At 35.1% G+C, this 19,074-nt stretch overlaps 1 protein-coding gene across 1 annotated transcript in view; it reads left to right on the top strand.

Annotated features, from left to right (window-relative positions):
* Window positions 1-19,074, top strand: part of LOC103030317 (amyloid beta (A4) precursor protein-binding, family B, member 1 interacting protein) — a 71,990-nt gene that overhangs the window by 4,142 nt on the left and 48,774 nt on the right. The window contains exon 2 of the mRNA XM_022662694.2: window positions 17,759-17,818. Coding sequence (XP_022518415.2) covers window positions 17,759-17,818 — 60 coding nt within the window. The remainder of the gene's footprint in view (window positions 1-17,758; window positions 17,819-19,074) is intronic.

Genomic DNA, 19,074 nt, shown 5'->3' with positions numbered 1-19,074 from the left:
AGAGGTAGTAGTAGTAGTAATAATAGTACTAGTAATAGTATTATTATTATTAGTAGTAGTAGTAGTAATAGTAGTATTACTAGTAGTAGTTATTGCAAAAGTTATTATAGTAGTAGTAATAGTAGTAGTTGTAGAAGTAGTAGTATTAGTTGTAGTAGTAGTAGTATTAGAAGTAGTAGTAGTAATAGTAGTGACAGTAGTAGCAGTATTAGTAGTAGTAGGAGTAATAGTAGGATGATTAGGAGTAGTATTAGTAGTTGTAATAGTAGTAGTTGGAGTAGTATTAGTAGTAGTATTAGCAGTAGTATTAGTAGTAGTAGGAGTAATAGTAGGATGATTAGGAGTAGTATTAGTAGTTGTAATAGTAGTAGTTGGAGTAGTATTAGTAGTAGTATTAGCAGTAGTATTAGCAGTAGTATTAGTAGTAATAGGAGTAATAGTAGGATGATTAGGAGTAGTATTAGTAGCAGTATTAGTAGTTGTAATAGTAGGAGTATTCATATTTGTAGTAGTATAAGTAGTATTAGAGGTAGTAGTAGTAGTAATAATAGTACTAGTAATAGTATTATTATTATTAGTAGTAGTAGTAGTAATAGTAGTATTACTAGTAGTAGTTATTGCAAAAGTTATTATAGTAGTAGTAATAGTAGTAGTTGTAGAAGTAGTAGTATTAGTTGTAGTAGTAGTAGTATTAGAAGTAGTAGTAGTAATAGTAGTGACAGTAGTAGCAGTATTAGTAGTAGTAGGAGTAATAGTAGGATGATTAGGAGTAGTATTAGTAGTTGTAATAGTAGTAGTTGGAGTAGTATTAGTAGTAGTATTAGCAGTAGTATTAGTAGTAGTAGGAGTAATAGTAGGATGATTAGGAGTAGTATTAGTAGTTGTAATAGTAGTAGTTGGAGTAGTATTAGTAGTAGTATTAGCAGTAGTATTAGCAGTAGTATTAGTAGTAATAGGAGTAATAGTAGGATGATTAGGAGTAGTATTAGTAGCAGTATTAGTAGTTGTAATAGTAGGAGTAGTAGCATTTGTAGTAGTAATAGTAGTAGTAGTAGTATTAGTAGTAATAGTAGTATTACTAGTAGTAGTTATTGTAAAAGTTATTGTAGTAGTAGTAATAGTAGTAGTTGTAGAAGTAGTAGTATTAGTTGAAGTAGTATTAGTAGTAGGAGTAGCAGTAAGAGACGTTTTCATATTAGTAGTTTTAGTAGTATCATTAGTATTAGTAGTTGTAGTTTTAATAGTATTAGTGGTATTAGTGTTAGTAGTAATCTTAGTAGTATTATTAGTATTAGTATTATTAGTAGATGTAGTCTTATTATTATTATTATTATTATTATTATTATTATTATTAGTAGTAGTAGTAGTAGTAGTATTAGTAGTAGAAGTAGTAGTGGTGGTGGTAGTAGTAGTAAACATAGTAGTAGTAGTCTTAAAAGTAGTAGTATTAGTATTAATAGTATAAGTAGTAGTAATGGTAGTAATAGTAGTAATAGTAGTAATAGTAGTAGTAGTAGAATTAGTAGTAGTAGTAATAGTAGTAGTAGTAGAATTAGGAGTATTAAAAATAGTAGTATTACTAGTTTTCAGATGCAACCCAGTAACCGATGGCTGCAGACAGGCCTTTTTAAAACAGAAGAGCTAAAATCAGTTTTTGAGTTTTTTTCTGAGAGCTCTGTTGATTCAGAGAGCTGGAATATTATATCTGTGTGCAGTTTTTTTATGTGTAAGAAGCTCTGGACTTGCTGTGTAAAATCTTGTCAAAACAAGTTTAGCTGTGCTTTCACTTTTGCACGTATGCAGTTGCCCTTTAAATGTCCTTTAAACTGCTGTAGGCACCTCTTAAAGATCGAGTATGATTTTTTCAGTATCTTCAGTATATTATTCCAAAGTTACTGTAGATTTAGTAATTATTATTTGTTATTCAATAACTAGTGCAAATTATTCATTATTAACTATACTGTAGTAATGACATTGTGTGTCCTGCAGTGTTAAATATTATTGTTGAATAGTTGAATACAGGTGAATAAAGATTACTGTTAAATACAGTTAACATCACACACTAAGTCGTTTTAATATCAGCCATACAGCAGCTGCCAGAACAATGGTAACGGTTGTCATTGTTCTAATCATGAACATAATGTGTCACGATAACTCATGACAGCATATGACTTCTCATATGATATCTGCACTGATGTGTAACTAGCATGATCTTGGCTGTATTTTTAGGTTTTTGTTGGTTGCTGCAGTTTTTCTGATGGAGATGATCAGTGGAAATGTGTGCTGGAGTGAAGCGTGCATTTTTTTAAAGCTATTTTGATGAAATATCAGGTTCTGGAAGGGTTGTCACATTTTAGCCATCTTCAGGTGAGCCATCAACCCTGCACTGTGCAACTTGTCTGTTTCAGTGTGTCTTTGCTATCGTAACGGCTGGAAAAGTACACTTTGCGCTGCTCGAAACGCACAAAAGGCATGTATTACTCAGTGTGTCTTTCCATTCCTTTTAAGAGCCAGGTGCACTCTGACTTTGGCGGATTGCTATTTTAACGACGAAGTGCTTCTGCATTCTCAGCAGAGGAAATTGACCTGCTTGTTCAGGCTGTTAAGGTGCATGAGCAGGTCATTTCCAGGAAAAGCAATGTTATATTATTGTGTTTTATGTTTATTGATGAGGTAAAAGTTGAGCAATGAACATCTGAATGTTGACTATAGTCTAGGTTTTATTCAGTCAGTGATGCACCTGTGTTTTCTTTGCCAAGATAGCAAAACACCAGAAATTTACCTGAACACACATAATTTCCAGAAAACCATGTCCATGAGCGTTGATATATTCACAAGAGAGTCGAGCTGTTTGTGCAATTGCACCTCTGAACCAGCTATGATTCTAAGTGTCCAGTAGGGCTGTGCGATACTGCAAAATGTGATATCGATCCAATAACAAGCAAATACAGGGCCAATATTGCCGATACCAATACCGATACTTTAATTTTTTATTTTTTTTTGTGTAGGGGAGAGCAATATATCATAATTTATTAAGTGAATAAATTAGTAAATTAATAAAGTGAATTTCGTGTTTTTTTAATATTTTGTAAGTTTTCCTTTAATTAATCATGTTTTTAATGATAATAAAATACAGGACAAAGTTTCCAGGCAAATAAGAATACTTTTATTAGGTAACTCAGCAGAAATGTTCCTAATGCCCCTTTGACTGTTAACATTTAAAAAAATATATATATTCCGCCATACTATTTTAGGTTTAAGGCATAACTATGTCATTTTATTTTTTGTAGGTAGCATATCTATTTTTCAGTTCCAGTAAAATACAAATTTAGGGTACCACTTTAAAATAAGACTACCTTTATAAAGGGTTTATAAATGGGTTACAATTTGTTTATTAAGGTTACTAATTAGGTTGTAAATGCCTTAAAATCATTAATAATCAGTTATAACACATACGTAGAAAGGGCAACAATGACCTGTTGTTTGCCAAATAGTGAACTCACAGCCATCTATATTGTTTCCCTTTCTACGTATGTGTTATAACTGATTATTAATGATTTTTAAGGCATTTACAACCTAATTAGTAACCATTAATAAACTAATTGTAAACCATTTATAAACCCTTTATAAAGGTAGTCTTATTTTCAAGTGGTACCAAATTTAGTTTTAGAAAAATTTAATGTGTTGTACCGACGATAAACTTAAGAACTGAAACTTAAGAATCAATCTTATCACACAAGTATCAAGAAATACCCAATATCGATATTAGTATCGATACTATCAATATTTTAAATCGATCCGCCCACCCTTAGTATCCAGTGTAAAAAATCAGCTTTGCTTCTGCTCCTTTAGGCTGTGTTGTGAGCTCAATAATGGCAGTCTGAGACACTTGGTCTGGGGGAAGGTCTCCCCACATCACTCCTAGGGTGATGTCCGCAGCACAGGGCATCTGTGAGCTGATGTATCGGTACCGAGTGCGCTGTGATGCAGCTCGAAAAGAAGCGGTGGCTGACTTCACATGTATTGGAGGAAGCATGTGCTAGTCTTCACCCTCCTGGTGTGTTGGGGCATCACTAGTGATAGGTTGGGTAATGAGTGGGTTGGGTATTTGGCCGTGTAAATTGGGGAGAAAATGGGAAAAATTTGAAATAAAATGATAAAAAAATAATAAAAAAATAATTTGAGGTAACCGGTTGCCATTAAAAAGTTATAAGTAATGGGTAATGAAAATTTTGCATAGCTTAAAACATCAAGTTATTACAGCTAAAGGGGAAGTTGTTCAATTTTAGCACTCTTTAAATATACTGATTAATAATAATGTGGCTACAAGAACACTTTAGTGCACTACAGCATAATAATGCTCTGTAACCTTTAATCTACTTTTTTAAAGCTCAGCTTGGCTCAGGCTGTGTTGTTGGGTCTTCAGTTGCGTTGGCTGGTCAGATTGAACGTTGCCTGTGTGTGTTTGTGGTGAAGCGTTAACGCTGGCTTTAAAGTTAAGGGTGTGGTGTGAGGGCATTTCTGAACACATCAGCTGTAGCTGTTCATAAACAGCGCTTTTGAAACGAGCTCGCAGCTCCCACCCGTCTGCTCAGTGTTTGCAGTGTTTGAGGTTTGATGGCAGCAAGCTGAAACCACAGTGCTTCAGAAACCCACATGATTTTTATATGATGTGAGTCTACAGCCATGCTTGCTGCTGCGCTTGGGCATCGTGGGTTTAGAGTGACTTAGAAAACATATTAAAAAGGACACATTTTGTTGTGCACTGTTAAAAAAATGCATGATTTTTTTTTTTTTTTGGCATTAAAAGTTAGTGCATTAAAAGTCTGACAAAGAACAAAGTCCAGTTATATTAGAAAGCCCAAGTTTTAATAAATGGGCAAATGTTTTTAACCCCTTGAAATGCTTTATCCTGCTACAGGTGTAGGTGATACAAAAACCTTTTTTTTCTACAGGAAAATAACTTATTTTACTTATTTGAAATCTACTTAAGAACACTTGGAGAAGCTGCCTGTTTCTGAAAATAGACATAAAAACTAGACAAACATAATGAAACTAAAGCTTTAGATGAAATTAACTGTTTGATTTTTATTCAGGAAAATATTGATTTTAAAATGAAGTTCAGGAAAGAGACAATTTTATGATTTTTTTTAATCATTTTTTGACATCAGCAGATTTACTTAAATATTTTTTTGTTACAATTGTTCCTTATCAAACATGAAAGCTTTTTATGTAATGCTTGAATAGAAATTCTCAAGATTTACTGGTGTAATGTCAGGCAGACAATTGACAAAAAATAATAAGTTAAACGTTTTACTTAATTCTTTACTTAAATATGCTCTGCCTCTGGTCCTTAAGCTGTGTCATAAAAACTCAATGAAGGCGGTCTGAGACACTTGGTCTGAGAGAAGGGGGCACTGGTTGACATTAAATTAAGCAACATGGTGAAGACCTCTTGTTGCCAGAAATTTGGGAAATTTTTTTATATTACTTTTATTTTTTATTGGTTTATTTTTATGTCATTTCTTGCAGATTTTTTTGAAGTTATAAAACGTATTTGACCGTGATATATCAGCGTAAACAACTATGTGCAAAATAAGAGAAAAAGTTGCTATTTTGTTAAAAACAGATACTTGAACTATTGCATTTATTCAGATACGTTCTGTAAAATTAGGCAACTTTTCAAGAAAGTGTATTTTTATCATTTTAAAAGGAATTTTACAGATTTGTTTTTTATTTTTGAACACAATTTCCCTTCAATTTCAGTTAAATTGCGAATAAAAAGTGCAGTACGTTGATGCTAGATAGTCAGTCCTATTCCTCAGGAAGGTTAAAGCTGGGCAATGAGTGGTCCAGCAGTCTAAAGCGCTGCCACTATGATCATTGCTGAGATTGCTGGTTCGAATCCCAGTCATGCAGCTTGCCCTCGGCTGGCAGAGCCTTGAGAAAGCACAATTGTTTTTGCTCTCTCTGGGTGGGTTCAGTAGATGATGCTCTTTCTCCTCATCACTCCTAGGGTGATGTTGATCAGCACAAGGCTGCGTCTGTGAGCTGATGTATCAGAACCGAGTCGCTGCGCTTTCCTCTGAGTGCACTGGGTTGCGCATCAGTGACAGCAGTAATTTCTGGTTTCTATCAGCTCAGACTTAATTATGACTCAACCCAGTGCACTCTGACCATCTACAACCCCAGAACTACTGTAATAATGTACTACTTCTGCTCTAGAACTAATAGAAACCAATCGTTTACTAATCCTGAGCCTGTAAACTATTTTTATACAGTTCCAGTGCACTTAACACTGAATATGGTTGCCAATTAACAAATTAATTAATCGTTTCACTTATTTGCCATATTAATAAAACCACTGACAAATGAAGTCAAGAGTCAAGAGGCTTTATTGTCATTTCATCCGAGTACAGGTACAAAGTGTAACAAAAATACGTTCCTCTGGAACCATGGTGCAACGATAGTGGAAGGTGCAAGGTGTAACGATAGTGAAATAAATAACATTGATTATGTGGGTAGGGTTGCCATTTTTCAAAAATTGAAAATAAGGGATGCCCACCACAGCTCCTCTGGGCCACGGCCACCACAGCCTGACTTCTGCGGAGCCAGAATATGAATATATAAATATAAATATATATTTGACATATAAGAGACCACTTAAAAATGATAAGTTTCTTTCATTTTACCAAATTAAAAACCTCTGGAATATAATCAAGATGAAGATGGATGATCACAAGCCATCAAACTAAACTGAACTGCTTGAATTTTTGCACCAGAAGTAAAGCAGCATAAAGTTATCCAAAAGCAGTGTGTAAGACTGGTGGAGGAGAACATGCCAAATATTGATTTCTGAACTATCGGCTAATACTACAGTGTATTAAATAAATCAACATTGAATTGCCAATTAAAGGTCAATTCTATATGTAGGTGGATACAAACACATGGCTTCTGTCAAGGGGTGTATTTATTAGGCAGCAATCAAACAGTCAGCTGTTGAAGTTGATGTGAAGGTAAAGCAGAAATATAAAATGAGAAGTCAGAAGAATCTGAGATAGTCTGGCTGTAGGGGCTAAACGACTGGGTCCTGCCGTCTCACACCTCATAAGTTACAGAACTTACAGGATCTGCTGATAATGTTAGTCTTGGTGCCAGATGTCACGGTACACCTTCAGAGCCCATGTGAATATGAAGTCCCACACATTGGCAGGATGGCAATCTAGACATTATTAGACAGGTGGTTTTATTGTTATGGCTGATGGTTATGGTGTATCTCAGAATTTGATCAATGTTTGGTGCATCAGTATTAGGAGTAACAAAAGACGGTGATGTCACATGTTTAAACTTTAAAGCAAATTGGAGACTGCCCGTCAAGTAGAAGGTGGTTATTATGGGATAGGAAGGTCAATATGCTCTTATATAGTGCCAACACAAAACTTAGCAACGAGATATTCCAAATTATGGCTTAGAAAAACACAAAAGCTGGTTAATTCCCTTAAAACTTAAAGGGCCACTAAAGAAGCAAGCAAGAAACGTATTCTCTTAACAAATTAATTTACTTATTTATTTGTTAACTATTATTACATTATTATTAACATTAGCAAATTGGAGACTGCCACTCAATTAGAAGGTGCTTATTATGGGATATTATGGGTCAATATGATTTTATATAGTGCCAACACAAAATTTGGCAACAAGATATTCCAAATTATGGCTAAGAAAAATACAAAAGCTGATTAAAACTTAAAAGGGCAAATAAGAAACTTAACAAATGTATTTATTTATTTATTAACAGTTAAAAATATATAGTATGATTTGTTAATTAAATGGCCAAATATAATATTTCCATCGACTAATACTACCATATATTAAAGAAATCATTATGATCCTTCATTCGACTTTAAAAACCTACTCTACTAAAATATGCCCCATGCACAACCGGATAGGAAATCGATCATCATTGATCATTATTGATTGCTATTGATCATTATTGATCATTATTGTTAGATTTAGTTTTGATGTATGTATGTCTGTATTGGACATTTATAGAAACACTGAACAAATCAACATTAAATTGCCAATTAAAAGACAATTCTGTATCTAGTGGCAACACAGAACATAGCAACAAGATATTCCAAATTATGGCTTAGTCAAATCAAAAGCTGGTTAATTCCTATAAAACTTAAAGGGCCACTAAAGGGCCAAGTAAGATGCGTATTCTCTTAACAAATGTATTTATTTATTTATTAACTGTTAATACATTAGTATGATTTGTTCATTAAATGGCCAAATATAATATTTAAATCGGCAAAAATTACAGTATATTAATATATTTAAAAAATCATCATAATCAATAATTAGACTTTAAAAACTTATTCTAATAAACTAAGCTATGCCCCATGCACAACCAGATAGGAAATCGTATAGGAAATTTATGTTTGTATTGGACATTTATAGAATCGCAGGAACAAATCAACATTAAATCGCCAATTAAAAGACAATTTTGTATTTAGTGGCAACACAGAACATAGCAACAAGATATTCCAAATTATGGCTTAGAAAATCAAAAGCTGGTTAATTTCTAAAACATTTAAAAGGTCACTAAACCTCATGATTTTTGCTGACTCCACCCTTAAAGTTTAAATTTGAAAAATGCTAAAAAAAAATGGTAGGAGTAGTTTGGAAGGTGGAATTGGGTGATGTATGGGTTTAGGGGCGGGGCAGGAGGGATTGCCTGATCTGCACCAAAGTAGACAGACACATCATCCACGCCTATAGCATAGTCGAACCTGAGAGGGCGCTGCAGAGGTGAAAATTACCACAATAAAAAACACAGTTTTTTAAAGGTTAATGGAAAAGGTACAAGCTTTTAATGGAAAAAAAATAAAATGTAGGGTTTAGTGGCTCTTTAATAATCTCTAAAATAAGGAACTACCCACTGTATAACATATACTGTATAACTTTATATAAACTATCAAACATAAAGCTGTATTTTTTTATATATTTGAGCGTGCGTCAGATATGAGGGTACTTATGAAAGGCATATTATAGTGCTGCTAGGTGCTGCTGCCTGCTTCCTGTTGGAAACTGTGCTCATGCTTTCAACATCGCGAGGGGAAGTGCCCTAACCACTTCCCTAAGCACTGCAGCGTCGACGTTACACCCTGCTGGTTATCTGGAGCACTAACCTACAACCCAGATCAGACCCACGGCTCGGTACCCAGGTGCTGCTGCTGCTGCTGCTGCTGTTTGCTCATCTGCTGTAGTGGAGTAAAGTAGTAGTACAGGCTCCTCTGTGTGGTTGTACAGAAGATTATGTCAATATAATATAAGTTTCTGCGTCTCAAAGCGTAACAAATAAAGTGTGGTACTGCACAATGTTGTAATCACAGGAAATGATGATGCTGTGAGGTTGCTATGGCAACACAGACTTGTAAACTCGAGCATATTTGTAGTTCTATAGTGATTACAGACTGTAGTCCTGTATCTGTTTCTCTGTATACTTTATTATTATCCTCCTTTAATCCAGATGCAGCGGTGCTGCTGGAGTTTTTAAACACTGCTTCTTGCTGGATATTTCATTTATTCATCACTCGATTTGTACGTTATTTTTTTCCCATGGTCCCTAAACAATGCAGGAGTGTGGTGGACATCTGTGAAAAATATTTCACACTTCTTCTCAGTAATAAAACTCTTGCATGCGGACTGTAATAAAAAAAAAAACAGGAGGTTTTTGTTCAGTAGCTCCTCCATTTCCACTCGCTGTTGTGTTTATACGTGGATCTCCGTGTAAACGAGCACCCTAAGTGTAATTACGGTGCGCGGCAGTGGACAAATAGCAATTTTATTAAGCGCCAAGGTGATGAAACTCAGAGATGTGAATCCGGACGGGACTAAAATTATCGGAGGACCACAGAGTTCAGCGAAAAACAGTAGATAGATAATTCAGCCTGTAATTTTCTCAGAGGACGTCTAAGAAAAAACACGTACATGGTCGTTCTGGACGGGAATAGAATCACAGAGGACCTTTACCATAAAGGAGAAAATTACCCCAAGACCCCCTGAGAAACAAATCCCATCCAGATAGGGCCTTAGAGTATCCTCATATACAAATTACGCTCAGAAAAGATGGTGATATAGTTTGTTATAGATTGTTTATCAGCGTTTGAACTGTACTCTTAATCTTAATCTTCAAGTTCGAGTTCCAATCACATATCCAGTGCAGCATCACCCCCAGGTTAAGATACTCCTTTCAGAAGCATTTACAGATAGTGTTTAATATGTACAGCTCTGGAAAAAATAAGAGAGCACTTCAGTTTCTGAATCAGTTTCTCTGATTTTGCTATTTATAGGTTTATGTTTGAGTAAAATGAACATTGTTGTTTTTATTCTATAAACTACAGACAACATTTCTCCCAAATTCCTAATAAAAATATTGTCATTATCTGTGTTTTTTATTAAATTTAATTTGGAAGAGTTTTGGAACAACAAGAAAATGGCACCCATTCCGTGGAATGGCCTATCCACTGTAACTGTGAATAAATATTTATTTATAAACAGAATTAAAAGGAATCTGAGGAAAATCTTTTTCGCTGCTACTATGATCAGGAGATCGCTTCGAATCCTATTCATGTAGCTTGCTATCAGCTAGCGGAGCCCAGAGATTGCACAATTTGGTAGATGGTGCTCTTTCTCCCCTCATCACTCCTAGGGTGATGTGGATCAGCACAAGGCTCCTTCTGTGAGCTGATGTATCGGAACCGAGTCGGAACTTTCCTCCGAGCGCTAGCGCTGTAATGCTACTCAGTAATGCTACATCATCAGCCATTCAAAAAGAGGCGGAGTCTGACTTCACATGTATCAGAGAAGGCAGAGAAGTCTTTACCCTCCTGGTGTTGGAGCATCACCAGTGATAGGGGGGATATACAGCTGATTGGATAGGATATTCAGCATAGCTAAATTGTGGAGAAAAGTGGGATAAAATAAAAAAATAATAATACAACAAAAATTGGGTAGATGGTGCTCTTTCTCCCCTCATCACTCCTAGGGTGATGTGGATCAGCACAAGGCTGCGTCTGTGAGCTGATGTATCAGAACCGTGTCGCTGCGCTTTCCTCTAAACGTTAGCGCTGTGATGCTACTCGGTAATGCTACATCATCAGCAGTTCAAAAAGAGGCGGAGTCTGACTTCTCATGTATCGGAAGAGGCGTGTGTTAGTCTTCACCCTCCTGGTGTGCTGGGGCATCACTAGTCATAGTGGGAGTCCCAATGAGTGAGTTGAGTAATTGGCCATGTACATGGGAGAGAAAATGGGAAAAACATTGAAACAAAAAAAAAAACTGTACAGAATTCGATGTATGAATGAATACGCTCAGCTTGGTGCAGACTCTGGTCCAGACTTTCAGGTGTGAAAATGCTCTGAAACATCAAAAGAACAGAACAAACAACAGAGAAGAGAACAGTGTGTATAGAGGTGATGAGGGGGATGGAAACTGTTCTATATTTGATCTATAAGGTAATTTCCTGCTTCTTAAAATCTGGCATCCTTCCATAAATACATCTGGGTGTTTAGTGAGTCACCATAAGGCTCAGAAAGCAGTGTGTGTGTGTGTGTGTTTTTATAGATCATTCCTGCTGTCACATCAGTTCTGCTGAAGAGAATTTGCATGTGTAACGGACATTGTGAATCACACACTGACAGCCGGCCAGTTTAGTCCATTTAAAGCTGTTTTTTTTTTTTTATTAAATACGACAAAATATACACAAACATGATATTAATTTAATGGAAAATTAATACAATAGATCAGCCAGAATTGTAAAACCACAATAAGTGAATTGAACATAATTGAATATTTCATTAGAATAGATTCAGCTTTGTTGTCATTAACAAAGTACAAGTACAAATACTGGTGGCAACAAACCAGAAGTTAATAGTAGTGAACATAAAATAAAAATTGAGGTGCAAATTAGCATGATGCCACCCCTTACACAAGTAAGATTAATAAATAGGCAGACTTAAATATAATAGAATAAATGGCACACTTGTTGGCATCAGCAACCAGAGTCAGAGAGGCCACAATTGGCCTTGCTCTCTCTCTGGGTGGGTACAGTAGATGGTGCTCTTTCCCCTCATCACTCCTAGGGTGATGTGGATCAGCACAAGGCTGCGTCTGTGAGCTGATGTATCAGAACCGAGTCGCTGCGCTTTCCTCTGAGCGTTAGCGCTGTGATGCTACTCAGCAATGCTACATCAGCAGCAGTTCAAAAAGAGGCGGAGTCTGACTTTACATGTATCTGAGGAGGCATGTGCTAGTCTTTACCCTCCTGGTGTTGAGTCATCACCAGTGATAGGGGGGATATACAGCTGTTTGGATAGGATATTTAGCATAGCTAAATTGTGGAGAAAAGTGGGATAAAATAAAAAAAAAGTATACAACAAAAATAAATGCAATATGTGCAAACAAATATCTAAATTTTACAGTGTGTGCTTTAAATAGGATTAATATATATACATATATACAAGGAGATGAGTATAAAAAATAGGGCTGTCAATAGATTACAAAATGAACTAATTAATCGCATAGTTTGATGTAATTAATCACAATTAATCAATTTTTTCTTTCCCAACACTTCACTTTTTTAAATTTAAAAAGTTTTTTTTAATTATTTAAAGTTTTAATAATTGATATTCATTTGTAAAATAAAATAATGTAAGACCACCATAATCTGAGTTAACTAATATTACAATATATTTAATTGTGTCTTTTTAACTTTGAGCACAGATTGTCCTTTGTGAAATATGTTAAACAATTGGATTAAACAGACAGAAGAGGTAAAAAGGCAAACTTAACAAAAGTGGCAACTTTTGAAAGAGAGAAAGAGAGAGAGAAATTAATGTCAATATAAATAAAAAAGTTATCTACCTTTGAACTTCTACGCAGAAGCAACACTGTGTCTACATCGTTAAATATACATATATATATCGATAAGTAAATGTTGCTAAAACCTGGTTATTAAAAATATGAACGCATTAAAGGTTCCAGATTAATCAAGTGAGTTACCATGTTAATTTTGATAGTACTAATAAAAACATAGTATCTATTCATTAAGGTAGGAAATAGATGTTAATGGATGCAGGTAATGTTATTATTTTATTCATATATCAGGCAGCAAGACATCCCAATGTAGTAAAGCTAAATCTACAAGAAACCCATTAAGAAAAACATCTAAAAAAAGTGAATCTCCTTCCCCAACCAATATTATTTACCTTTAGTGCTTCAAACATATTTATATGATGTTGCAAACCAAATAATATCAGTAAATATCAGACTCAAAATTGTCCACAGAAAAAGTGTGAAACTACCTGCTCTACTCAAACTAAAGCTAGGTATGGTGTGCGCACTACTTTATATAGGTTTTATTTTACTTGCACATTTTTACTAAGTAGTTATTTTGCACTAAACATTTTTATTTCTTTAGACTAAAAAGTTTAATTTTTTTGTATATAGTTTTCTTTGTGTGTCCTGATTAAAATACTGAAAGGCATAGGCTGCTCTGAGTGTCAGGTTTTTAGTATCTACATGTATCCTAGAGGTGTGATTATTGATTATCAAGAAAAATAAATCCGCCTGATGCTGTTTCTCCATGTATTTTATCAAAGTAATAATTAATAAACCATCTAATGAATTATCATCATCAATATTCTTATGCTTTCTTTAACTCATAAACACTCTAGTCTAAACATTTTTGAAAATATATCTTAGGTGTGAATATATTTAAAGTCTATACATTCAAAAATAAGTAAAAAAAACAGGCACTTGGTAAAATGTTGAACAAAACATGATCAGTTCCAGGAAAATATAACAATTCTGCTTCCTTTTACATTTTAAATGATTATATTTTTGAGCAGCTATATGGCTTCTGGAGTAAAGGAGATCAGGGCATGTGTCTGTCTGATATAATTACTGTGTTATAAGACCTGAAAGAGAAACTGACAAAAATGAAGAAAAAACTCACCAAAACTGCCTGGAGTTTAAAGGGTTAAATAAAAACAGCCATGTTTAATTAACTGTCCAAACCCACTAATAATCTGACACCTTTCTGTCTGGGCTTTATTTGCACTTAACTTATTGGTGCAAGGAGACCTTCAGAGGTCTTGTAAAGCCCATGGCTTCCACTTCATTCTCCTGACTGTTTTTTAAGATGCTTGTGTGTAGGAGATTTATTCATATTGCTATTCATAGAGTATAAAGCAGTCAGGTATAAATATATGTATAATATATCTGCAGCTGACTTCCATCAAAAAGAAGTTATCATCTCTCCGTGAGCTGAAACTCCTCTGGAAGTGGAGAGGAATGAACCGACTGGCCGCAGATTTCACTCTTCAGCAGAACTGACAGGACATCACTGAAGGCATGCTTTAGCTGAAGGAGGGGGAAATCACATAATGGATTTCAGCTTGGCCGCTCATTTCTGACCTTATATTTCCATTCAGACACAGTCTTGGCTCAGAAGGAGAATCTGAGGTCTATTCCTAAACATCGGACATTTCAAACAGACGTGTGTCCAGATTAAACTGTTAAGCGCTCGTGGAATAATGCCAGAAAAACAAATGCATTTGGTTTCATTCAGTGGATTTTTATCTTTCTAAGCAATGAGGTTTAAAAAAGGGGGGGAAATAAGATATGCATTGAGTTTAAAAGGTTCTCAAGTAAACAAAAAACTTTTTTATGCTCTAGCCAAGATTAGACCAGTTATGATCCATTATTTTTCAAGGTGTGATCCATATATACACCCACAAGAGTGCTTTTTCTACTGAAAAATGGCTACTAGAACTGCTAGAACTTTCGCACCAGGAATAAAGGCATAAAGTTATCCGAAAGCAGTGTGTAAGACTGGTGGAGGAGGAGAACATGATGCCAAGATGCATGTGAAAACTGTGATTAACATTTTCTGCAAATAAATGCTCTAAATGAGAATATTTTTATTTGGAATTTGGGAGAAATGTTGTCTGTAGTTTATAGAATAAAACAACAATGTTCATTTTACTCAAACATAAACCTATAAATAGCAAAATCAGAGATACCCATATATTTATTTTAGTTTATTACACTGGATGTGGTACCATTTCGGGTTATTGACTGGACCTGAAGAGATTAAATTGCAAAAATAAAGGGGAAAAAATGGAGGTGTTCTAAAACTTTTGACCAGTAGTGTGTGTAAATATGGACATACCCATCCATGAGTTAATGTTCACATAGTGTGACTGGATTTAACTCCCCAATGGGAGGAGTTAAAAGCCTGAAGGTTCTGGGAGTAAAAGATCTCCTCAGTCTGTGGTTTGAGCAGTGGGTGATTAATCAGCATTTTGTTCATATTTATTTTTTACTCCACAGCAGTTCTGTATAATTCACTGTGTAAAACCCCGTACACACATTTTTCTGGAAGCGTTCTGCAAGGCCCTGCATGTCCCGACAAAGAATGCATGCCTAGAAGAGTTATGCAAACCACGCTTTCATCTCCAGTGCTGTGTGCTGGATGTTGTGCAACTTTCTCTTTTTCCTAGCCTCTGGGCAATATATTCTACAGCATACATACTGAGATAGATCCTACCCTGCTCTGCTTTACAGCTCAGATATCTCAGACCATCAACAAGAACTCTGAGAAACCAAACACAACACAGTTACTCCACTGACCTGAGAACAACCCAACTCAAAAACCTGCTAAACAACCTGTATATAACTCAGATTAACCCCTTAGACATCTACAATAATAGTCAGTTTAAAAAACATTTATTTTATATTTTGATGCAGTTAATATCCAAAGTTTTTTCATAATTTAGTAGAAAATCATTTGTAGAGTTAACAGTTGTGTAGAGTACTAGGCAAAAGTCTGGACACACCTTAAATTTGGTGGTTTCGTTTGTAGATTAATAATAAAGGAATTATTTAGTTAAAATTGTGAGTTTCTTTGATTTTACCAAATTAAAAACCTCTGGAATATAATCAAGAGGAAGATGGATGACCACAAGCCATCAAACCAAGCTGAGCTGCTTAAATGTTTGCACCAGGATTAAAGACATTAAGTTATTCAAAAGCAGTGTGTAAGACTGGTGGAGGAGTACATGGTGCCAAGATGCATGAAAACTTTGATTCCACCAAATATTGATTTCTGAACTTTAAAAAAAAACAATTTTTTGAATATTTAACTTTTCTTTGCATTATTTGAGGTCTAAAAAACTCTGCAACTTTTTGTTATTTGGGCCATTTCTCATTTTCACATAACAATAACAATATTTTTATTTGGAATTTGGGAGAAATGTTGTCTGTAGTTTATAGAATAAAACAACAATGTTCATTTTACTCAAACATAAACCTATAAATAGCAAAATCAGAGAAACTGATTCAGAAACTTAAGTTTTTTAAATTAAGTGACCTCTTAATTTTTTCCAGAGCTGTACATATTTATGTTCTCACTGTGAAGATACACAAGCCGCTTATTTAAGGGAACAGTAATGTAATTTTATTCTTTATTCTGTTTATTGTTGAGTTAAAAGTTGATTTTGTGCTCTGCAGTGTGTCCGTGTGTGTGTTTGTGTAAGGAGTGGCACTGTAAGCAAGCTGAAAAAGGATTGTGCGGCTGACTGTTGACTGTTGTCAGGATTTTAATCAGTCAGTTGTGCACATGTATTTCCCACTGGCAAGATAGAAACACGCCAGAAATGTACCTGAACACACCTCACTTCCAGACCACCACACCTATCCACACCTATGTGTGTAGATGGGGTGTAAGATAGCAATGAGCATTGTGACATGCCTTGCACAGGGTGTACGATAGGGGTCCCCTAAACTTACTAAAGTTACTGTTTCAGTACTTCAAAGAGAACATTATTGGATAGATAGATAGATAGATAGATAGATAGATAGATAGATAGATAGATAGATAGATAGATAGATAGATGTTGTAAAGTTTTATATTAGAGAATTGTCTTGTGATATATTGAGTATCGCAGAATCATGTAGTGCAGTATTGTGATATCATTATCATGGACAACATGTTGAGCAATAACATGGTATTTGCTATAATGAATTGCGCCGAGCGATGCGGGGGGGGGGGGGGGGGGTGAACTCTGTTAATGCTTGGGTACAGTTCAGTTAATGCTTGGGTGCAGTTCGGTACTGCTTGAGATGATCTCGAGCCTGGTCCCCCCCCAGGCTGAGGTGAAAAACTAAATTGAGGGAGGTGACGGGGTGGAGGTGGGCGTGAGTTTGTTCATCACGGAGGTGAGTTGTGACTTGGAGGTATATATAGGGCGAAGGGGTGGAGCTTGTAATTGAGGCGCTCTCCATATCCCAAAATTTTGTTAATCCTTAACAACACTTGGCAGCTGCCTTGTGATCCACACCTCTAATATTTATATAGAGAAATTCCTTGATTTTTGTCTCCATTTATCTGGGTCAAAAAGTGCTAAAAAGTGTTATTTCTAGTGTTCTCCTGGAGAAATGCCAGTTTTTCCAGTTCACATCCATCCCCTAGTTTATCTAATCAGCTCCTCATTAAAGTAAATCATTAGAGCTGCTGATGGATCCGACAAATCCATACATTGCACATTGCATTCTTTTGCACTTTTTACTGTTAGATCATTCCTGTTTCTGCCTTAATCTGTGGTCCGTCATGGTTTGAGAGTCACTTGTTCTTGTAGTATAATGTGAATGATGTGAATGAAGATCATGTTTGATCTCTTATCTGTTTCAGATGGACGACATCGATGCCATGTTCACTGACATGCTGGAGGAGATGGACCTCCTCACGCAGGTAATAAAATACATGAACCTCACAAACCTTTTACAGGATAAGAGGGAAAAACTCTTCAAAACTTTTAACTGAAGTCTGGGTTAAAATATTTAATTTCAAGTCATTTCTATTGGTGTATTTATAATGATATATAAAAAAAAGGTTTTTGAATGATATCTATACATGTAACTATATATTTTGTTCTATGAATTTAGCTCTGAAGTTCCATTCTACATAATTTAACATATAGTCAAAGCATTCATAATATAGTTAGTATAACAAACTTAACTTTTATGTACGTTTTCTGCCCATTGTTAGTATTAACATTTTTTTTTGTATTTGTTATGACTGGGCAGAACTCAGACACAGGCAGATGCAAGCAAAATATACTTTATTTAATAAAGTAGCAGACAAAGGGATAGTCAAAACAAGGCAGCAAGAGAGAGTAAACATACCAAAATCGAAATACAGTCCAAAGGTCATACACAGCATGGCAAAATCAGGGTCGGTGAGTACTAAAATAAAATCAGACACTAGAGAGTTAGGGGTGTATATACTGTATAGTGAGAGTGTAACAGGTGAAATCAATACTCAGGTGATTGACTACCTGGAAGTGCCATGTGCAGTGCCATGTAATTGTGAACAGGAGTGATGTCAGTGTGTGGTGTATCCTGGGTACTGTAGTCTGGAGACTGGAGATCGCAGGTAGAGTAGAGTGTGAGAGAGACAGGAAATATAACAAAATATAACAAAAATTATAACAAAATACTCATTATCAAATATTACTTACATCATCTGTTAACTCCTTTCCTAAATTATTTTCCTTTTTCAGTTTTGTCTTGAGGTATTTAAGCATATGTTAATATTTTACTGGTAATTCAGTAAAACATCAAGCATAAATGTCCAAATGACCAGTTATATTTAATATTCCATTAAATTAGATCATAAAATAGATAGAGGTGGAAATTTATGACAATTTAGGGTTAACTGATATAAAGTTTAACTGGTATAGGGATTATCTGGTGTGTCAGTTTGAAAGTGCTTTGATTTGAGAGATCTCAACTGATATCCTGTTGAAACATCACTGCAAATCATCTTTATATGAACTTTGCTGTTTCCTTTGTGAAGAACGACCAAAGCATGCTCACGGTTCACTGTAGCATATAGTTCATGAAGTGTGCAATCAATTTAAATCCAATTAAAATCATCCATTTCCAGTTCTGGAGGTTCTGTGATGGATTGATGGATCTTAATGCATCACAGATCTGATGTTTTAT

This window comes from Astyanax mexicanus, chromosome 6, assembly GCF_023375975.1.
Source record: "Astyanax mexicanus isolate ESR-SI-001 chromosome 6, AstMex3_surface, whole genome shotgun sequence".
NCBI lineage: Eukaryota > Metazoa > Chordata > Actinopteri > Characiformes > Acestrorhamphidae > Astyanax > Astyanax mexicanus.
Note: the sequence above shows the minus strand (reverse complement) of the source record. Positions and strands in the feature narration are given on the sequence as shown.